The 23,600-nt window shown below is 44.4% G+C and overlaps 1 protein-coding gene across 2 annotated transcripts in view; it reads right to left on the bottom strand.

Moving 5' to 3' along the window:
- Window positions 1-23,247, bottom strand: part of ENPP1 (ectonucleotide pyrophosphatase/phosphodiesterase 1) — a 76,499-nt gene extending 53,252 nt beyond the window's left edge. Inside the window, exon 1 of one of the 2 annotated variants that reach the window (XM_038394986.2) lies at window positions 22,901-23,247. In XM_038394986.2, coding sequence (XP_038250914.1) covers window positions 22,901-23,083 — 183 coding nt within the window. In that variant the 5' untranslated portion in view covers window positions 23,084-23,247. The remainder of the gene's footprint in view (window positions 1-22,900) is intronic. The other variant, XM_038394985.2, reaches the window with a different exon arrangement.
- Between the last annotated feature and the right edge of the window lie 353 nt (window positions 23,248-23,600).

Genomic DNA, 23,600 nt, shown 5'->3' with positions numbered 1-23,600 from the left:
CAAAGAATTCTAGGTTAATGGTGAGGCATGATTCCCCTTTACAAAATTCAGAGATCACTCTGGATTTATGATCTCCAATCTATTAAGAAACATTAAAAAAGAATACGTGGATGCGGTACAGTACACGTCAGAATTACACAGCCCCTGACTAATGACACTTAGACAATACAAGTTCATATTCAATTAAAAGAAACATTTAGAAACAATTGATTTAACTGTGGCATCAAAGCCAGACAACAAAACAAACGTAAATGCAGTACCACCAGCTCTAAAGTGGTAATATTACAATGCATAAAAAAACAACCTGAAGATGTTTAGATAAAACCTAGATGAGACATAATTACCACAACACCATCCATAAATCATTGGTGTTATTTTGGCAGCTAACCACCCCATCTGTACCTCCAAATAATATGACTATAACTCATCTTAACAAGCAGTACCCACAATATGATCCTGGTCACCAGAGTAAATGAATCCTTCACTGTGGTCGGGAAGTCTGGTTTGAGCATTGGCCTGCTAAACCCAGGGTTATGAGTTCAATTCTTGAGGGGATCATTTAGGGATCTAGGGCAAAAATTGGGGATTGGCCCTGCTTTGAGCAGCGCGTTGGACTAGATGACCTCCTCAGGTCCCTTCCAACCCTGATATTCTATATACAAAAGGTCAGACTAGATGATCTAATGGTTCAAATAGTAATGTTACTGTTGAGTTGCACTGATTCATGTTCTGGGGTCCTCATGCATGCCAAATTTGGGCAGCTTCACAGCACCACAAACCACAAACACATGACAAAAATAGTCTTCTGTTTAAGACAAGCCAGAAACTCACTGTAAATACACAGCATGGAAAAAAAAAAAAACTTGGGACAGATCCTCAGCTGGTGAACTATGCTGATTTATACTAACTGAGGATCTGCATACTTGCATTTACCCATTATCTTGGATATTCATTTACTGGGCTTTTTTTAAATTAGTCTCATTATCTTTTTAAGTTACACCATCATAAAAAAACACTTTCATTCTTGCAACGTTGCATAGCAATCATTTCTATTACAGAAACTGAAGGCTATTGTATTTTCTTTCTGTAGCTTAAAAGTAAGGCTTGCTGAAGAGGGATGATGTCTCAGTAGCTTGGTAAAGGGACATTTCACCCACAAACTGCCAAACAACTCCAACACAGCAAAAGAAAATGGTTACCGCCTAACATTTAGTAACTTATGTGGATCTGAATGTAGGGTCTGACCCAGCACCTACTGAAGTCAATAGGAGCCTTTCCCTTCAGTGGGGTTTGGATCAGGCCCCCATTTCCACAACATTTACAATTGCTACTCAGTATACCACTTATGGTCAAGTTTTAGTCCCCACTGCATGGCCTAAGAAAAAAGTTTCATAACACCCATAAAACTGCCATCATTAGGGTGATCTCAGCAGAGAGGCCAAGGACCTGATAGGCAAGGCCCCTGAACAGCCATCTTACTCATCAAGATGCTGCCTCCAGACAAGGGTTGAGGCTCACTGCCAGGACACTATGGCTTCCTATGCCTGGTCTCTGGATAAACAGTGTACAGAAGTTGTCAAATTAGCACCTTTCATGAGAAGTTAACATGAAAATAAAGAAAATTAAAAAAAAACAAAAAACAAACAAAAAAAAACAGAGCTTGGCATCAGTGGAAGTGCCCCTTGACCTTGTCATGTTCTGTAATTTCCTGATATAATTTAGCTGAAATGCCAGAGAGTTGCTATGATAAACAGTATTTGAGAAAGTTTTCAAAACAAAACGACAGAAAAATATGCTGTTTTTCTTAAGACATTTGTGTGTGTTTATTTTGGAACAAAAACAAGTCAATATTTCCTCTAAGGATGAATCTCTGTCATCTCACTGCTTCCTCTATGTGGGAAGACACAGGAAAAGCCTTAGCCTATAAACATGATGGGTGTTGTCAACAGATGATTGGAGAGATGCAAAAGCTATAATCCAGAAGACATTTGGAAAGATCCTTATTTTGAGTTTGACTGATGGCATAGTGACACCACGGTTAGGCAGCAGGTTTGCATATGTCACTCACTAAGGACCTGATCCTGTGAAACTGAAGTCAATGGGCATTTCACCATTGACTCCAAAGAAGCAGGAACAGAGACTAAGATAGGGATAATGTAAATATTGCAGATATGACACCCTGGAATTCCAAGGAGCTAAGCCATACTGAACCAGAGAACCACTACCGTGGGCCAAGCTGTGGGTGCTCATGCCTAATGAAGAAAGCCAGAGTCAGGAAACAGGAGTCAGAGCTGAGCGTCAGAGCCAGAGTCAGGAAACAAGCAGGGCTGGAGTGGACTGGGGCAGGGCAGGAGTGTGGCTAGGAACAAGGCAGGCACAGAGGTGATTGCAGCTACAGGCATAAATGTTGAGCAGCCACCAGCCTGGGCTGCTGGGCTTAAGAGCAGACCTGGTGATGCCTCTCAGGGAGTCTGGTTGATCAGGGTGTTTGGCTGTAGGTCAGCTAGCTGGTCTCAGGTTCAGCTACAAGTGCTGATTCCAGACAGTGTCCTACGGGGTGATTTACAGGGAAGTTTCTCACCATTGCTTGCTCCTTGCCATGCTTCCTTTGCTTTCCTGTTCGTTCAGAAACTCACTCTCTTGCCCTGTCCTAACGCTACCCCTCCATCCTTCCTCCTCTCTCTCCACTCTTCTTGTCTACCCCTTCTTTTGCACTGACAGGTCTCTAGTATTCCCCATCCCGATTTCAATCCCAAGAAATCTGATAAAATCATAGTTAATTAGAATAATTTTGAAATAAATGTCTCCTTCCTCCCCTTCCAACTCCCCACTCTTCCTCTATTGTCCTTCCTTACTTCCTGTACCTACCATGCACCTAATGGTCCTTCTCTCATTCTCTACCCTAAAGTCTTTCCTTTTTCACAGTGTTTTTGTCCCCAGCAAAATTCAACCTCTCCCCAGTTCAACCCCAAGCCTTCTTAAATAAATTTTGGAAAAAAATGCCAACCAAGACACCTGTGTAGTTAACAAATCCCTAAAGCCTCATGGTTTTATTTATTTAATCCTTGTTTTCCATGGTTTACTGTCTCCAGATGTTATGCCATCTCTATGTCTGGGCTAGTCCTGAGGGTCTCGTCCTTTCTGCTATGCCAGCTCTACACCTAGAGAATTCCCCAACACCTGTGAAATCCTGAGAAAGGAAGATCCACTAGGTTTTCACTGCTTTGTGCTATCAGTGTAGCACACACCAGGTGGAACTTAATATTGTAAGATCTTCGGGGAAGGTAGCATGTCTTATTTGTCAGTAAAATGTAAATACAAAACATAGCACAATAGAAATTATGAATAAGAAACAAATAAGAATAAGAAATAAAAGTCATGTCAAAGAGGAAAACCTGTTCTGCAACCTGCCATAGAAGAGAGGTAGCCTTTAATGATCATGTTGTATAGAGGAAGCTGGGGAGTTACCTGTTTAGCACAGAGCAAAGTCTGTGTCTTCCATTCAATCTCCTTTTGGAAGTTACAGTGATGTATGGCTCAATAGTTTTATATCGCAAACAGGAAGATACTTGATAGTTCTGTATTCTCCTTTGGCAACATCTGTATCATATCAAATAAATTTCTTGAACTGAAGTTAGGTGAAAAGGCACATGAGCCTCAGAGATGTGTAGGGAGGGGCAGTCCCATATTGTTTCAGAGCTGGGTAGTTCACTGAACACCCAGTCTTTAGATAAACTGTGGACTGGAACCTCAAAGTGGAACGTTTGAATGGAGTTGCCAGTGCTGTTAAACTTGCTGGGGGCCCAGGACTGAAGCCAAAGTCCAAGCCCCACCGCCCAGGGCTGAAGCCCTCAAGCTTCAGCGCTTCCCAAGACGCAGGGGAGGAGGGGCTCAGGCTTTGGTCCCCTTTCCTGGGGTCTTGTAATAACTTTTGTTGTCAGAAGTCGCAGTACAATGAGGTTTGAGAAACCCTGGATAAATGTATCAAACAGATGTAAATGTAATATTTTAATACTTATTTCAGGTTTCTAAGTATTTTTCTTATGCATCTTCAGACATATTCCCCGACTTCACACTCTTGGCCCATATTAAATGTCTATTTGTAATCTATCATCTCGGGAACGGAGAGAGTGTGAGGTTGGAGGTCAGGTGTTAAAGTCAACACATTGATGCGGTCTGACCACAAGACAGCCCTTGCAAATCTGAGATGTGGGAGCTGCACATTTGGCGATCCTGGTTACCCTAAAGCAATGCATTTGAGGTGTCTGGATTATCCTAACAGCAATATGCAAAAATATCGGGAGCAAGCTGAAGTTTGCATGGCTATAACCTCCTTTGAACTGAAAAGGGAGGGTTATTTTTAACAGATGTACATAGTTGTTAGTTCTGCTTCAAAAAGAAACATGGAGAAGGACTAGTCGTGGCATCTAAACTAAACACTCCCAAAACTTTTATTAGCATCTAAACTGAACATTCCAAGGCTATTATTGCACACTATTTCCACCTAAGGTTAAGGGGGGAAGAACCCTTAAAAGTAGCTGAAGTCATTGTCAGCCATTATGAACAGCCTTTAGGGAGTATACCAAGGAGTGAGAACTTTTCATATGATGGGGTATTTCTTTACATTTACCTGTGGGAGACATTGACATACAAAACTTTCTAAATACTTAAACACAAATACATCAGAGACTGCTTTAGCAGCCAGAGAGATGACAAACTGATTTCAGCAGAAAAAGAAACTAAAAAAGGTAAAATGAAGGATTAAATACTTAGGATTTAAAATGTTTGCCACATAGATCATAATATCCTGCAGTACCATTATAGCTGCTGGGTTTTTTTCCCATTCACTTCTTGCCAATATAAAATATAGACTGTTAGCAAATGGAGAGGAAATTCAGAAAAGTAAAGGATTTACTTCCTGTCTAATTTTTAAAAGGGAAGGAAGCAAATGGTGCTGGTGTTTAATCATGAGGGAAGTTCTCTTGAAACTTCAATGAAAACAGAGCTGAAAAGTGATCTTTGTGTGTTAGAAAAGGTCAATATACTTTCAAAGACTATTCTTAATCCCAGCAGGGTTGCCAACTTTTTAACCGCACAAAACCGAGCACCCTAACTGTGCCCCTTTCCCCAAGGCCCTGCCCTGCTCCTTCCCCCTGGCTCTGCCCCCAACTGACTACATTCCCCCTCCCTCAGTGGCTCGCTCTCCCCCACCCTCTCACTTTCACTGGGCTGGGGCACAGGGTTCGGGTGTGGGAGGGGGTGAGGTCTCTAACTGGGGGTTTGGGCTCTGGAGTGGGGCCAGAAATGAGGGGTTCATGGTGCAGGAGGGGGCTCTGGGCTGGGGCAGGGGATTGGGGTACAATAGAGGGTGAGGGCTCCGTCTAGGGATGGAGGCTCTGGGGATGAGGGGCTTGAGGTACAGGAGAGGGCTCCAGGCTGGGGCAGAAGGGTTCAGGGTGTGGGAGGGGTTTCTGGGCTGGGACAGGGGGTTGGGGCGCGGGCTTACCTACGTCAGCTCCAGGTCAGCAGCGCAGTGGGAGAAGCGCGTGCTAAGGCAGGCTTCCTGCCAGCTGGCAAGTCCAGCTCCTATGCAGAGGCGTGCAGGTAGCTCTGCGCGCTGCTCTGGCCTGCAGGCACCACTCCCACAGCTCCCATTGGCCGTGGTTCCTGGGAGTGCACAGCGGGTGATCTGGGCAGGGGCAGTGCCGAGCCTGTGGCCCTCCCATCTAGGACCCAGACCAGCTGGCCACTTCCGGGGTGCAGCACAGAGCCAGGACAGTTAGGGACTAGCCTGGCTTAGCTCCACAGTACCAACGACTGAACTTTTAATGGCCCAATCAGTGGTGCTGACCAGAGCCACCAGGGTCCCTTTTCGACCGGGTGTTCCGACTGAAACCCGGACACAGCGGGTCACCCTAAATTCCACCAACAGTGAATCATAACCAAAGAATAACAAAGATCATTGCATACCACCCATTTTCAATGGTTATAACATAATATATAGTAGCATGTGTTCATGTACTGCCAGTCCTACGCTGAGCTTACACCTCTAGTCCAGCCAAGCTGCATTCTGTGCATGAATGGAGGCAGAAGTAATGGGAAATGTGGTCTTAAGCCACTGTTACACCCTTCTTGTCCTAAAACCAGCCTCCAGCATAAGCCTGGAGGTGTTCTGATTTATAGTACACCCAGCTGCCCATAATCCCCAGGGGTCATTCTAGTAGCAGGGCATCAGCAAACCATAGGAATTCCTTTGATCATGCCCCTGCCCAAAGGCCAAAAGCATGGCATTGGTGCCACTACAGCTAGTCTATACCCACTGAGGCCAAAGGTAGAATCCCTGGGGTGGGGGCAGGAGGGGTTGGCCACTTTGCACTGCCAGAGCACTGCAAAACAGCCAGAGCAGGGCCTAAGATCTGCCCACCATGTTCAAACTAAGGAGGAACCTTGCCAGGTTTTGCTCATAAGTGATTTTGATCCTATATATTACACTGCACAACAATAAAATGTTCTAGAAATATAGTCTTATGTATAAGTAGTCTTTCCAATACTATTTCAAAAACATGGGACTGGTCTCTTATCACTCCTACCACACCCCTCCTCCCAATATTATAATTAATTAATTATATTTATTAATAAATAATAATAAGCAGTACTCACCTACACTCACAGGGGGTGTTTCTTGCTGCTTTTTGCAGCACTCAGGAACTCCTGATCTTGTTGCACAGAGATGAAAAAAATAGGGGACGTCCCTTGTAATAAGGGACTGTTGGCAACCCTATGTATGAGGTATTAATGCTGCTACTGTGCTTTTCTCTTGTTTTTTTATTACATCATGAAACTAGTACCCCTAAAGAGCTGAGGAAGAGCTCTGTGGAGTTTGTTGGTCCAACAAAAGGTATTACCTCACCCACCTTGTCCACCCCTCATTTCCCCTGCCTGCTATTTCTCTGATTAAGGCTATATCTACACTAGAGACCTTAGAGCAGCACAGCTGAACTGATGCAGCTGCGTCACTAGAAGATCTCTTGGGTAGCTGCTCTATGCCAATGGGAGAGGGCTCTCCCGTCAACATAATTAAACAGACCCCTACAGGCAGTGCTATGTTGGTGGGAGAAGCTCTCTCGCTGACATAGCGCTGTACACACTTACACATATGCTGGAAAAACTTATATGGCTCAGGAAGGTGTTTTTTCCAGATCTGATCTACCATACCACTCTCTCACTAGAAGGGAAAACCTATAATGGCAGCAGGATGTAAAAGAGACCCAGTTTGGGAATATTTGAATGAAGTTCCTCTACCTGTGGGTAAGACAGGCATGCATGCAAAATGCAAACAGTGCAACAAAGAAATGCAAGGCTTGGTTGCCGGAATGAAACAACTTCATGAGAAGTGTGCCTTCTCAGGAGGAAGCTGTGTCGAAGATGATGAAAGGAATATGTCTGAAAATGCAGGATCTTCAGGTTGGATTTTGTTTAGATCTTAGATTTTGTTCTAATAGCTTTTTATTATTACTGTAACACTGAACAGACACATTCATGTGGACTTAAGAAAAATGAAATCTTAAACAAAGAGCTTGTTCCCATTGAAGGTTACAGGAAAATGTTAATGGACTTCTATGAAAGTGGGATTTGGCCTTAAGTTTGTAAAAACTTGTATTCGTTCATCATTAAAATCCAAAGCAGTGTCCACTTAGCAATGAGATTTAAAGGGAGCATACCCATTGAAAAGATACGTGCAGCAACAGAAAATAGCCACATTTTGGTGTGGATGTCTATGTGATCTTCCCACTTGGAAAACAGTAGTATACCTGAAGTCAGTAGTATACCTAAAGGTAGTGCCTGATGGAACAAAACCACATCTGGAGTATAATTACATTGCTGTGAATATAGACTGACTCCAGAAGTCTAGCGAAGAGAAGAAACTGCAAGTACAATTGAGCTGTGGGGCCATCTTTAGGAGGATGCTTAAGGGTGTCCTGCAACCAGGAGGTGGGTTTTGTGGGACATTGGGTGCTACACACAGATGAAGTTCCAAACACAAAGTTCTACAGAAGTTCTGAGTATGTTAGTACCAGAAAGAAGTTGACCAGTGTGGGGACTTCAAAAAAGAGCAATACAAATGATTATGGAGGTGGAGGTCTAGACTTATGAGGGGAACATGTACAGAATTTGCTCTTTAAGGACTGCCTGTCTTCCTTCTGGACTATTCTTGAATCCTCGTGTTGGAGCAAAATTATATATATAGTTTCTCTAGTTGTTTCTCTATGGTACTATCATTTTAGATGCAGTTGTGATAAAAAAAGATAGCTGAAATAGGCAGATCTTCCTTTTACAATTTCACCTTTAAAGTAGTACTGAGTGTCAGGGAATGCAATGAGTAATACTAAATGAGCAGTATGGTAATAATAATTAAATAACTGAATTGACTTATTTCAGTTAGGAGACTCCATACAGGAGTCAACATACAGGATTCTGAAGACTATCCACCTTCAAGATCACCATCATTTTCTATAGTTTCAGAGTTATCTGAAACGCTATCATTGGCAATCACATCATATATGTCACATAGCCACAGTATATGTAGCAAAAAGAAAAAAAAAATCATCCAGAAACAGCCATAGATAAGTTTGTGATAAGCACCAGCAGATTACTAAAAGAAGCCTGCACTGCTTCCCGCAGCTCCCATTGGCCAGCAATGGCAAACCATGGCCACTGGGAGCTGCGAGCGGCAGTATTGGCAGACGCTTAGGTAAACAAAGCATCTCATGGCCTGCCAGGGGTTTACCCTGAACAAGCCGCTAACCAAGTTTGGGAAACCTTGGTCTAGAGGGTAAAATTGTTAACCTGAGTCTCAGTGGGTGGAGCAATGTCCACAATGATCCTGTTGTATGTGCTTGTGTGACAACAGAAGAAGGGAATGTCTTCCTTACAGAAACAATTTATACATCAAGAAATGCACACGCAGCAGAATACTTACAAGAAGTAGCAGTAAAAGCTATAATAAACTGTGAAAAAAAATTTCAAATGTTTAGTATGCAGCTTGGTCACAGACAATGCTGCAAATGTATCCAAGATGAGAAGAAATTATTTAGCAGAGAGTGAAGAGAGTCCCAAGCAAATAACATACGGTTGCAGTGCTCAAACGATGCAGCCAAAGACTTCAGTGTTCCAGAAATAAAGGCTAATGTTGTTGAAATTGCAAAATACTTCCATAACAACCACTTTGCAGAAGCTGCTCTGAAAAAAGTGAGAGGAACCAAGCTAACTCTCTCACAAGACGTGCGATGGAACTCAATAGTGGACTGTTTTGATTTGATTTGACAGTTCTAGATCAAGAACTGGCCTAATCTGATGACAGTTTGTGAACAAAATTGTGAAAAAATAGATGGCTCTGTCACAGCCAAAGTTCTCAACACTGGACTTAAAAGAAATGTTGAACACATGTGGAGTACCCTGAAGCCTATTTCTGTAGCCTTGAACAAAATGCAGGGAAATAACTGTTTTATTGCTGACACTGTTGAAATTTGGAAGGAACCGAGCAAGATCTTAAAAAGAGAAATATGCAATGACAGAGTTAAATTACAAGCATAAAAAAAACAAATGGGACGAGCACTATCTCCAGCTTATTTTCTCAAAAATATTCTCAATACTCAGTACCAGGGTCAAACCTTAACTGCTGAAGAAGAGGAGTGAGCTATGACATGGACATCGAGCAGTCATCCCTCCATAATGCCAACTACAATAAACTGCAGAGCTAAGGGTGAACCATTCAAGAAATATATGTTTGCGGATGATGTTTTAAAGAAAGTCACACCAGTGAACTGGTGGAAGTTACTTGGATTCAGAGACTGTTGAAGTGATAATCTCATTTTTAACAGCAGGAGCTTCTTCTGCCCGTGTAGAAAGTCCAAAAGGAAGAAAATATTCTAATTCATTCCAAATTAAGAAATTGTTTGGGACCTGAAAAAGCAGGAAAGCTTGTTTTTCTTTTTCAGATTATGAACAAACAGGAAAATGAAGGTGAAGACAACTGAGTTAGCTGCAGAAGCCAATATTTTAAGTTTCTCATGTTGACCTGGCTGACAGTAGATTTATTTTTTTTTAGTATTTCATTTAACTATTTTAGTTAACAATTTTAACAAAAACAAACCTGATTTTAAAAAACTTGAATGTTTAAATTCAAAAATTCATATGCTTGTTTTGTTAAAATATTATAAGTTTGTTGTTGAAGAAAGAAATCCAGAATACATAATGTTGTTGTTTTAGTTAAATAAAACAATTTAAATGTCTGTCTGGTGATGTTCTCCTCCTAATGCAGCGTGGCAAGAAAATCCTCCAAATATTAATGATTAACCCGTTGAATTGGAGCTATTTATAAAGTCCTTGGGAGGCGAACTGTCTGCTTCATTTATCTTTGGTAAGTGAAATAACCAAACAATCATTCATTTTCTGATATAGCTGTAAAACTAATCTGAAAAGTTTTCAAAATAAATCACTGTAAAATTGTATAGTGTGTACCTTCTAAAAATGAAACCTACATCTATCTCCGAGTTGTGAAAAATACGTATTAAGGTTATAACAACCAACAAGAATGCACTTTTATGTAGAAATCCATGATTAAAGCGAGTTTTCCTGACTTGTGATTTAAATCAAATCCACCCTGAATCTGTCCCAACTTGTTTTTAAGCTCACACACTCAGCTTCTTTCCCCAGACCTGAATAAGAGCTCTGTGTATCTCAAAAGCTTCAACTTTCTACCAACAGAAGCTGGTCCAAAAAAAATATTACCTCACCTATTTTGCCTCTCTCTCTCAGAGTTTATAGTTAGACCAATGACTCAGATGGTAAAACAGTGCTCTATGGCAAAACAGTCTTCTCTACATTAGCCATTTTTTCCTAAAATTTCCCACCATTTCTAACACCAGTGCAGCTCCACTGACAGTAAGAATTAAAAGAGTTTTAATATTGACAACACACAGGAGACGATCACTGTCATCTAGACAAATATTGTAGATGAGAACATGAGAATACACTTCCACTTCTGGATTGTTCAACAACTAACTGTGACTATTATTTCAAGTATTCGCTACACATAGTTAGCTTTTCATACTGTGTGATTGGTCATCTAAAACAATTGTTTATGCTTCTTAAATGGATGACTCAAATCCACCAGCAGTTTCTAAAATTGCTACATGAATTTCCAGCATAAAATTATCTTCAGTAACTCCTCACTTAAAAGGAGGTTAATGTTGTTTCGTTGCTGATTAGGGAATGTGATCATTTAAAGTTACGCAATGCTCCCTTATAATGTCATTTGGCAGCCGCCTGCTTTGTCCACTGCTTGCAGAAAGAGCAGCCCGTTGGAGCTAGCTGGTGGGGGTTTGGAACCAGGGTGAGCTGGCAGCCCCCCTATCAGCCCTCCCCTATTAAGGGAGTGCCTCACTCCCTTAAGTTCCCTGTGAGGCAGCCACCCAGCAGGCTATCAATTGCCAGGCAGTTCAGGTGTCCTTCCCCCCACTGCCATGTGCTGCTCCTATCCTCTGCCTTGGAGTTGCTCCAGGGAGCCTCCTACTTGCTGGAGGGGTCAGGGAGAGAAGAAAGGTGCTAATGTCAGGGTGTCCCCCTCCCCTCCCGCCCTCCTCCCCGCTCCTTTACCCGATCTCCACAAAGCGGGGGGGGGGGGGCAGAGGGACAGGGAGGAGGAAGACAGGACAGGGCTCAAGAGGGAGGGAGTTTGCTGGCAGCAGCTGCCATCTCAATTTGCTGATCTACTTAAAAAGGCAATGCACTTAGAGTGGGGTAAGCGTACTTAAAGGGGCAATGCACAGCTCTCTCAAACACACAGGTTGTGTGTGTGTCTCTCTTTGCCATGCTGTCTCCCCTCCCCCCATTTGTGCTGCCTAGTAGAGTGTGAGGGTACATTAACAACGTGTTAACCCATATTGTTTATTTGGAGCATGTACTGATGGCTAGTGACAAGTCAACAGTAAAGTTTTGAAAAACCTGGAAGAATTTTGAGTCTGCTCCCACAACTATATTGTCATTCTCTGTAATTTTTAACCTAATTCAGCAGATATCCAGCTTCCACGGTAAAACAAATTGGAACAATTCACCCCTTGTGTGTTTCCACTGATGTCAGAGTTACTCCAAGGAAGAATTTGACTCAGCAATAAATCAGAAGTAAGCCTTGCATGAACTAGATATTTATCTCTTTCAGACATCATCTTTATTAGAAAAGTTGCAGCAGTGTATCTAATTATAACCCCTAATGCAGGTATAGCAAAACGAAATAGTTATATGGACCCCATTACTCTGGCTATCTGAGAGCCTCACAACACCCCTTTGAGGTAGAAAATGTCTATTGCCCCCCATTTTACAGATAAGGAACTGAGACATGGTGGATAGGTCTATACCGAGTCAAAAAAAAAAACAAACAAACAGCGGCACCAAGTCTCAGAGCCCAGGTCAGCTGACTCGGGCTCACAAGGCTCCAGCTGCAGGGCCAAAAATAGGCAACAGTGTAAACGTTCAGTCTTGGGCTGGAGCCTGGCTTTCGAGACCCTCCTACCTCACAGGGTGTCAGAGCCTGGGCTCCAGCCCAAGCCTGAATGTCTACACTGCAATTTTAAAGCCCTATGAGCCTGGGTCAGCTGACCTGGGCCAGCCATTACTGTGCCATGAATCTTTTATTGCCGTGTAGACATAATTTTCCCACAGTCATACATAAAGGCTGTGGCAGAGCAAGAAACTGAACCCAGACTAATACCCTATCCAATGATCCAGTCAACTTTCTGAATATAAACAAAGCCTCAGCTCCAAGCAGTATTCCTTCAAATAATGTTTCAACTTTGCATCAGCACTTGCCCTCTATCATCAGATATGCAGGATAGCTATTTCATTTGAGCAAGTAAAAACTGAAAAATAGAGCGCTACAAAAGGGTCAGAATTTAGAGGAACAATTAGCTTTCCTAGATTTTCCCTGCTCTGAAGGAGAAAGATTATTCCTTTTTAACTTCTTGTGTCTCCAACACCCAACTCCAATAACCACCACACACACCTTCTTCTTATCCAAAGGTATAGAAATTGTACACCACACACACACACAATTTCTATAAGCTTAATGAGGAGCTAAAACAAATTCTATAGGCTGTGTTACATTCAAAGCCACCTTTGGAAAAGGAGATTAACAGAAAAAGTGACTGTGTTCTTAAAATTCCTAAAAGTTAAGATTTTCTCATTTTCATGAAATAGAGTGGGTAACACTGCATGTAGACATGTTGGGGGAATATAATAAAAAAGGAATCAGAGGACCCATTCAATTTGAAACTAGTACTTTTTATTTAACAATTAAAATGAACACCTTTAAAACTCAAACATGAAATTGATGAAGCAGGAAAGTTGTAATGTTGCAAAAACAAAGAAAAAAAATTACATAATGTCCTTGTCCCCCATATTGCTATTCAAGTATTGCTTACTTGCAAAATAAAAGAATACTTCAGGAAGACCAGCAATATGTTTTAAACTGAGACCCCTTCCCCAATAAGAGCACATAGAATTTCAAAATTCAGCATATCATGGAGTTTAAAATTGCTATTTCAGACTACCCATTAAACCTCCATTTGGTATCCCAGCATTAGTTACTCTGACCTTCTGTTTTGCCTACTTATTACTTTTTAGGGGCATCTTTTAGAAATTTTGTGGAGATCAACCACATTACTATTATCATCATTATTATGTATTGTATTGAGGTAGCAGCTGAAAGCCCCACTGAAAAGCAAGGGTCCATTGTGGTAAGCACTGTACAAACTCATAGTATGAGTGTCCTTGCCCCAAAGAACTTACAGTCAAAAAAAAAAAAAAAAACGACAAGACAGACAAAAGACAGGAGTGGAAACAGATTCTCAGAGTGGAAGTGACTTGCCTAAGATTCATAGCCTCACTCATAGACTTTAAAGTCAGAAGGGATCATTGTGACTTCCTGTATACTGCAGGCCACAGAACTTCACCCACTCCTGTAATAGACACCTAATCTCTGGCTGAGTTACTGAAGTCTTCAAATCATGATTTAAAGACTTCAAGTTAGAATTCGCTATTTACATTAGTTTAAATTTGCAAGTGACCCGTGACTCTTGCTGCAGAAGAAGGCAAAAAATCCACAGGGTTTCAGCCAATCTGACCTGAGGGAAAATTCCTTCTCAACCCCAAATATGGTGACCAGTTAGACTCTGAGCATGTGGGCCCATCAGGCAGATATCTGGGAAATAATTCCCTGTAGTAACTCAGAGCTCTCCCCATCTAGCGTCCAGTCTCCAGCAATTGGGAATTTTTGCTCTTGGTAGTTGCTGATGGCGACATGCCATCATAGACAGTCTCATCATACCATCACCTCCATAAACTTATTATGCTCAGTCTTAAAGCCAGTTAGGATTTTTGCCCACACTGCTCCCATTGGAAGGCTGTTCCAGAACTTCACTCCTCTGGTGGTTAGAAACCTTCATCTAATTTCAAGCCTAAACTTGTTGGCCAGTTTATATCCATTTGTTCTTGTGTCCATATTGGCGTTTAACTTAAATAACTCCTCTCCCTCCCTGGTATTTATCCCTCTGATGTATTCATAGAGCAATTGTATCTCCCCTTCTTTTTGTTAGGATAAACAAGCCAAGTAATGTCAGTCTCCTCTCATAAGGTAGGTTTTCCATTCCTCGGATCACACAGGTCGTCAGTGGCAGAGCCAAGAATAGAATTCAGGTCTCCTGAGTCCCAGCCCAGTCCTCTAAACATTGTATCACACTGCCTCTGGATTGCTTTTGTTGAATCTTCTAATCAGAGCTACTGGAGCAGAATTGACAATTATACCACATGGACATAATTCAAAGCCCACTGAAATCAATGGCAGTATTCCCAATGATTTCAGCGGACTTTTGCCTCAAACCCAATGTGACTTCTCTGTGACATTCTATACCTTGGGGGAGCACGCTGTAACCCCCATATTCCTCATTTTTATATCGTCGTGATCTTACGTATAAAGCATGACTTGTAAGGTATCAGGGGAAAGGTTATGATCTGCTGAAAGTTATTTCTCTATCCATATATGTATATATCATTAATGCATATGAAGTTATGAGCATTGTGTAGTATTGTTGTCACTAAAACATTCTGTAAATTGGGGGAATCAGCCAGAAATTAGCTCTCCAGAGGCAACAGCAAGGAAAGTAACCAATGCCCGGGCGGGGTCTCAAACAACCATCAACAGCCATTGTCCAGCAAAGGAGCTACAATGCAATGACTCACCTGTATGAGGCCACACTAGGGGAATTGCTCAACCTTGCTTGGAGAGACTCAGTAATGCTCACCTGACTCTGAGGGGGGGGTGGGGGGGGGGAAGAGGGAGAACAAAGCCAAGAGGGAAGAAAGGACATGATAAAAGGTAGAGACATTTGCTATGCTCTCTCTCTCTTCCATCTACATCTACAGACATCACCACCACCACGCGACCGAAGCACTGATCAAAGGGGAGACCTGGCTGAAGAGCAGTCAGCCTGTGGTGAGAAGCATCTAAGTTTGTAAGGACATTGAAAGTGTTAAGATCAGCTTACAATGCATTTTGCTTTTATTTCATTTGACCAAATCTGACTTGTTATGCTTTGACTTAGAATCTAAGTGATTATATCTTTATAGTTAATAAATTTGTTTGTTTATTCTACCTGAAGCAGTGCGTTTGGTTTGAAGCATGTCAGAAGCTCCCCTTGGGAGAACAAGCCTGGTACATATAAATTTCTTTGTTAAATTGATGAACTCATATATGCTTGCAGCATCCAGTGGGCATAACTGGACACTGAAAGACAGCTGCTCCTAGGGTTGTGTCTGGGACCAGAGATATTGGCTAGTGCATGCGCTCGCAAGTAGCTGGAAGCAGCTTACATGCCAGAGGCTGTGTGCGAACAGCCCAGGAGTGGGGGGTTCTCACAGCAGAGCAGGGTACAGCTGGCTCCCAGAGTCAAGGATTGGAGTGACCTAGCGGATCACTCACTGGTCCAGATAACACCAGAGGGGAACGTCACATCCTCGCAATCGTGTTTTTTCTTACTTCTAAATTATTAAGTACCAAGACACATTGTGTGGGTCGGTTTTAGGTGCAGGACTGGAAAATCCATAGTTTGGACTTTGGTTTCTGTGTGATTATCCTCCTTAGAGAGGCAAGGTCAGCGTTGCTTCCCCACAGAACTAGAAGAGAACTCAGTCCAAAAATGTACCCAATGTCAGGAGCTCTGTGGGAGGCCAGTGACATTTCTTTGGAGCCCCTGTGCCTCTGCACTGCTTCCTGGCCCAACCAGTCCCAGTAGCCTCCCATGTACACCTCCATTGGTTGTGACCCCCAGTGCAACCCCAATTACAGTGGCGGAAAGAAAATAATCAACCTGACAGCATAATCTTCACACTAGGTTATATATGTTTTTTCATGGGTTTCTAGAGGAAGACCTAGCAATCCCCAACTCCTTCCCTTCCCCACAGGGCTGTCATGGAGGGTCTTCTGTGTGATATTTATTTAATTGATTTATATAATAATAAAAAGATGCCTATACAAGATTCTAAGCAACCTAACACATTTGGTATTCCAGAAAAACCCCAACAGCAACACACACACACACACACCCCAATCCCTCCTTTCCACCCTTCATCGTCCTGGGAAGCACACCTTTGGCCCTCTCCAAATTCCCCAGCAAACAGGTGTATTTTTCAGCATGCCCAGAAGGTCACCAGATTTGAGCTACTTTGGACCATGGGGGGAGGGAGCAAGGTCCTGGAGTACCAGATCCTTCACAGAGAGCATGCTGCCACCTACTCTGTTTTAATGAGAGAGATCCAATTTGATCATCTATGCTGACCTGAACTGTGGCAGTATGGTATGGGAAGAGAGGCAATCCTTTAGGCTGGCAGGTTTTAGGACACTGAGATCAACAGGCAGCTAGTAAAGATCTTGGAGAGTTGATGTCATGTACTCCCAGCAAGACGCCCTTAGTAAGCAAGCCACCAGAGTCTGTACTAGCTTCAACTGCCAAATGGTTTTAAGATGCAGCCCCATGTAAAGCATATTGCAATAGTTTAATTCTGAGGTAACAATGGCAAGGTCTACATCTTAAAAGAAAGCCTGCAGCTGCCTACCAAGACAAAGGTGGCAAAAAGCTGGCTGGGTTACTGCTGCAGTATGATCATCCAATAGTTGCTAGTGGTCTAGAGTCCACTAAGTTTCCAACCCTGCATATTAATGGTAGATGAACTCCCTCAAAGAGACTGTTATTATTTCTGCCATCTCTTCAATCTGTTTCCCTCAAAACACCATTATCACTTAATTCTTGTCAGGATTGAGCCTCAGCCAGCTCATGCTCATCCCTGCACTGATCTCTGGTAGACACTGATTGAGGCACATCATCTGAGTTGGTGGAGACTGAGACATACAGTTGGGTATCATCAGCAAACTGAAGACACAAACCTCATGTCTTCTGATTAACCTTTGTGACAAAGTTCCTCCTCTGCCTTGGTGGGTCGTGCACTTATTGGCAGATTTCCTCACCTCAGAGGTTCACAGCAGCCCTCAGTTTGGCCACTTTTGCTAGTGGCTCAAGTCTGCTGTTCACTCAGCTAACCTCATCACTGGCCAGCATGGGAAAAAGGAAGAAGAACAATCCCCGCAGTCTCTGCTGATCCACCATGTGGGGCGGGGAACAGCCCAGAAATCTTTCCCTCTCGTGGAACCCACAGTCCAGGTCAACTACTCCTGTGTCTGATCAGAAGTTGGGAGGAACCCAGGCCCGCCCTCTACTCTGGGTTCCAGCCCAGGGCCCTGTGGACTGCAACTGTCTAGAGTGCTTCCTGGAACAGCTGCACAACAGCTACAACTCCCTGGGCTACTTCCCCATGGCCTACTCCCAACACCTTCTTTATCCTTACCACAGGATCTTCCTCCTGGTGTCTGATAATGCTTGTACTCCTCAGTCCTTCAGCAGTATACCTTTTCGCTCTTAGTACCTCTTGCTCCCAGCTCCTCACACACACACACCACAAACTGAAGTGAGGTCCTTTTTAAACTCAGGTGCCCTGATTAGCCAGCCTGCCCTAACTGATTCTAGCAGCTTCTTAATTGGCTCCAGGTGTCCTAATTAGCCTGCCTGCCTGAATTTGTTCCAGCAAGTTCCTTCTTGTTCTAGAACTTCCTGTTACCTTACCCAGGGAAAATGGACCTGCTTAATCTGGGACTAATGTATCTGCCTTGTAACACTCTCCTGTAGCCATCTGGCCTGACCCTGTCACACCTTTTAATGGCCCCATATACATGTTCTACAGGACTCAGGAGGAAGAGCACCAGAATGGTACCCTGTAGCACACCACACTTGAGAGTTTTTTGGGAAGAGGAGCAATTGCCCACAATTACCTGTGGAGATCTCTGTGAAAGAAAACAATGAAGCCACTGAAGAGAAGCCCCTATCAGGGTGTGCAGGCAAGTCAACAACAACTCATGATCAATGGTATCAAATGCAGTTGACAGATCAATAACCAGCATGGAGACTTGATTCCTACCAATGGGTGGGAAGGGGAACAATGCCAGAGAAGTGTGTCTCTCCCCATTTTTCCCCCTCCACCCTGATCCGAAGTCCTCTAAGTACATTAGTGGAGAGAATGATCTGGCCACCAGTCAACAACTTTTTTACTCTTTGGGCCAGATCTTCAACTAGAGAAAACTGACATACATCCATGGAAGTCAATAGAACACATCAATTCACACCAGCCAAGGATCTGGCCCTCTGTTTACGCTAAAGACCATTTCTGACTCAGGTTCATATGGATGGTCCATGTGAGATATTTTTCATCCAAAGCATAGAACTCCCCACATTTATACTCAATGAACCAAATACAGTCCCAGTGCAAGGAGATGCAACTCCACTCCACTTTTTGTTCTGCCCACAAACCTCCATCAGCCACTATACATTCCTGTGAAGAGTGCCTTTGCTAAATACTGTTCTGCAGCTTATAAGGGCTTGTGAAACCACCACCCCAACCCCACCCCACAGGTAGAGCCCCCATACCCTGTTCCCCTCCACACAGAAGCTATGAAGTTCTTCTGTAATTTGGGCCTTGCACTCTTGTGACTGAAGGCAAGCCACATGATGCCCTATATATGCACAACTTCCATTGACATCTGTGGGACTAACCTGTAGCTAGAGAGAGGAGAATGTAAATGAGCCCTGTTGCTTTCTGAAGAAGCGAAAACCTTAATGCAAGTGCTCTCTGATCATCAGCCCTGAATCAAATGCATTGTTCAGTATCTAGCACAGCTGGGTGTGAAACCATTGCACATATTGTTACATCTACAACTAGAAATATTCTCTCTATAAGCACTGGCGAGATACAATTTCTCCATTATAGCCATGTTTAAGGGAGAGACTTTCATTTCTAACCCCACTTTTAAGGACCCTTTAGCTACAAATACTCATGTTTTTTCTCAATCTAACATCACCCCAATTTTTTGGAAAGTTTTGTAAATTCTGTGTGACCATTCTGCGTTATTGTAGTGTCAGCAACAACAGCAAAAGTGAAGGGCAAGTCATATTTTTAAAGAGATTAAAAAAACCACCTTTATTTGTGCTTGGATTACTCAAAAATTGCTTCATTTAAAATTTCAGACTCTCTGTGTATGTAATCCTCAGTGAGGGATGAACACTGAGACAAGTCTGAGAGAGAACACTGGTTGAGCAAATAGGGCTCTGATTTAGCAGAGCACTTAAGCACACGTTACCCTCAAGCATGTTTAGGTCCATTCTTGTTCAGCAAAGCTCTTAAGCATAGAACTGGGAGGAAAAGTTTTCCCATTCCATGAAAAATTTTGAGATATCAAAAATGTTCCCATTCAGCATTAGGACAGAACAGAAACATTATGAAATGTTTCTATGAAAAAAACAAAAATAGATAATACAATAGCCAGTATCACACAAGTTAGACACTGATTGACACCAGGGTCTTCATCTGGGTCTCCCATATCCTAGGTGAATGACATAACCACTGGAGTACACAGTCAGTGTCTTGTTCTATGGGACTATTTAATTATTAATGCAAAGTGAAATAGATTGAACAGGAGTCAGAACAGAGTGAGAGGACACCCACACCCCTCAACATATGTGACAGGCTCGTGGTTAGGATGTGCACGTTGGATGTGGGAGAGCTAGGTTCAAGTCCCTGCTTTGAATCAGGTGCCTTGAAAAAGTGAGCCAAGTTTTCACCATCAGCCCTTTCCAGCAAGCACCAACCAATTTTGACACTGTGCTGACCCTCTATAGCAGGGGAGGGCAAACTACATCCCGGGGGCCAAGGCCGGCTCTCCAGATGTTTTAATCGGGTCCTCAAGCTCCCACCAGGGAGTGGAGTCGGGGGTTTGCCCCACTCCGCACAGCTCCTGGAAGCAGCAGGAGCAGTCAGTGGGCTCTGCATGCTACCCTCGCACCAAGCGCCGTCCCCACAGTTCCCATTGCTGGGACATGCTGCTGCTGCTTCTGGGAGCTGCTTGAGGTAAGTGCCTCCCCAGAGCTGGCACCTTGATCCCCTGCCCCATCCCTGATCCCCCTCCCACCCTCCAAACCCCTCGGTCCCAGCCCAGAGCACCCTCCTACACCTCCAATCCCTCATATTCAGCTCCACCCCAGAGTCCGCACCCCCAGCCGGAGCCCTCACTCCGCACCCCAACCCCATGCCCCAGCCCGGAGCCCACTCCTGCACCCAGAACTCCTCATTTCTGGCCCCACCCCACAGCCCACACATTCAGGCAGAGCCTTCACCCCCTCCCACACCCAAACCCCCAATTTTGTGAGCATTCATGGCCGGCCATATAATTTTCATACCCAGATGTGGCCCTTGGGCCAAAAAGTTTGCCCACCCCAGTTCTATAGCTAAGTATAACATATAGAGTATGGCTGTAACCACCTTCCAATGCCAAACCTCCTTCCCCCCTCCATCACACACACACAAAAGGCTTTTCACCAGTGGGGCTGCCAGTAAGTTCTACAGCAGAAAAAACTGCCAAAAATTCTGGGGTAAATTTAGCATGTAATATAATTACACTACCTATAACAAGACTAAAAAAGACTCACAAGTGATTATGCACAGTTCACACTTACAGCTAACAGCTAAAGATTTTTAAAGGCAATTGTGAGGTAGTGCACAGTTCATTTGAAAGTGTAAGCAGTGTTTGTGTGTTAGCCCTAATTATCAAACAGGTTGCAAGTTCATAAATATATTTGAAAAGGTACCTCAGAGCTGTAGGCTTTACCCTACTGTACTTAAAAATGACTGCTTATGCATACACAAGCAAAAACAATATTTTGTATTTCTATAGTGCCTTCTTCACAAGAATGCCAAAGCTCTTTATATACATTAATCATTTAGGCTCATAACATCCTTGTGAGATATGGACATTATTATCTTCATTGTACAGATGGCAACTATGAGAACAGAGGAGATGCAGCTGTACTAGGAAACTGACCTACTAACAACCACTGTCAGCAATGGGTCTCCCTGAAACAGGACTGAAAATGGTTTCAAGGGACACCATAAACTTCTAATTGACATAACTTTAAAAATTAATGTAAAGTAGTTTCTGGAACAGCACCTGTCCTTCTGGTCCTCTACAAATTTTTCAGTCACATTTTTGTCTATTTTCTTCTCCCAGGTTGCAGTGCCAAACAGCCACAATAGGGAAAAAACAACCATTGATTTCAAAGAGAGGAAGCAGTGAAAATGAGTGCTATTAAATGCAGAAAGTAAACTAAATGGTGGAAAAAAAAAAAGAATCCCCGCTCCTCTAATCTCTTTCAGATAGGCTATTACTTATAAAGGTAGAAGATGAAATACTTTCTGACAGAACTGTGGAACACTCTCTCTGAGCTGCTAATCGAGGCAGGATGAAAGTGTTTTCAGCACTACCCCTCAGAGAGTTCCTCAAGAGTCGGTAGTGCTAAAAACTGTTCTGTGCCTCCCTAACAATTAAACCGTTTACAGACCAGGATGACCCCCTGCAGACAACCATGGTAAAAAACGGGTCAATTTCCTGGTTGGACCTGGAGAGCTGTGACTGGCTCGCCTACAGCCAGGCAATGAGCAGAGTAAAGAGGAGACCGCCAGTTCATGGCTCACCCTCCGTTCTCCGACTACAAGGATCTCCACGTGTCACAGAAGGCATTTTTTTAAACGCCCTGTTGAAGCACATGGCAAAGCCCTTCACACGGGACGCTTTTAAATCCAGAGTTAAATGCATGCAAGATAAAGTGAGGCACTTGGCATTTCTGCCTGGGTGTATCTCACGTACCCACACTGGCTACATCAGCCACGCACAGTAAAGCGCCACCTTGTTCGGTTTTATGAATGTTATGGTACAATGGCTAGTTCCTCAGACTCCCTCTTGAGGGGAAAAAAGGGTGCGGAGCCAAAGGCAGAGGAGTGGAGGTTGCTCGGCAGCAGGTTTTTTTAGTCCTCTGCAGCATTGCAGCACTCACCCGGGTGCCTTTGGAACCAACAAACGGGGCTGCCCTGCTCCTCACGGCCAGTGCAGCAGGGGAGCCCCAGGCAGCTGGGGACCACTGGTCCCTCTAAGCTGAGCACGTGTCTGCCCGCCCACAGATCCCAAACCCTGCGCACAGGGTGGGCGGAGCAGCGCACGCACAAAAATGGGCACAGAAGCACAGCAGTTTGCACAGAAGAAATGTTTTGCCCACACGGCCTGTCAGCAATTAGAGGGAACACTGCTGGGGACTGAGGTCCTACCGGGGGCTATTCACGGCCCCCTCTGCAGAGCAGCGGGACACGGCCCTAGAGGCACCTGCCCCTGACCCCTAGCACCTCGCTCGCCTCTTACCAGGGAGAGCACTTTATAGGTGTTGGGGTTCTTGCTTTTGCCTCTAGGCGCTGCTTTCTCCGGCTCCTGGGCGAGCTCCATGGCTGGGATCATGGGGGCCGCCGCCGGCTGCTCCGCTCCGTGGCTGAGGCTGAGGCTGCGCTGCCCGGGCAGGCTCCCCGTGACTTTCCCGTCTCCCTCCATCGTCCCCCCGCCTCTAGCCGGCGGCGCTGTCGCCGCTATTAATAGGGTGACAGAGCAGCCCCGGGCCGGGCCGGCCCCGCCTCCCTCCTGGCCAGGCGCGCGCCTGGCGCCTTCCCCCCCGCGCTCGGAGCTGGAGCGGGGGCGCGGGGAGAAGCCAATGCAGCTCGCTGGCCCGCGGCTGTGCTCCATGGGGGTATGAGGCGGCGTTTCCCTCCGCGCCTCTTTACGCGGCCCCGTTTCTCCGCTCGCCTCTCCCCGCGCCCGCCCGACCCCCAGCCCCCGTCCCAAGTGGCTAAAGGCGTCGCGCCCGCTGGGCATGAGGAACGTGGCTCCAAACAGACGCGGGAGGAGGAGGAGGGCGGCTGGGGGTGCTCACCAGGGAGAGCCACGCTGCTTTCCTTTGCGGCTAGAAAAGCGGTTCCCTCTGGTGTGCCCAGGCTTCCCCCGCAGCCCCTGCCCCGCAGCTCTGGACACAGTGAAGCAGAGACGGGGGGCGCGGGGGGGGGGGGGGGGCTTC

Source organism: Dermochelys coriacea, chromosome 3, assembly GCF_009764565.3.
Source record: "Dermochelys coriacea isolate rDerCor1 chromosome 3, rDerCor1.pri.v4, whole genome shotgun sequence".
Taxonomy (NCBI): domain Eukaryota; kingdom Metazoa; phylum Chordata; order Testudines; family Dermochelyidae; genus Dermochelys; species Dermochelys coriacea.
The sequence above is the reverse complement of the archived record's forward strand: the minus strand, read 5'-3'. Positions and strand labels throughout refer to the sequence as shown.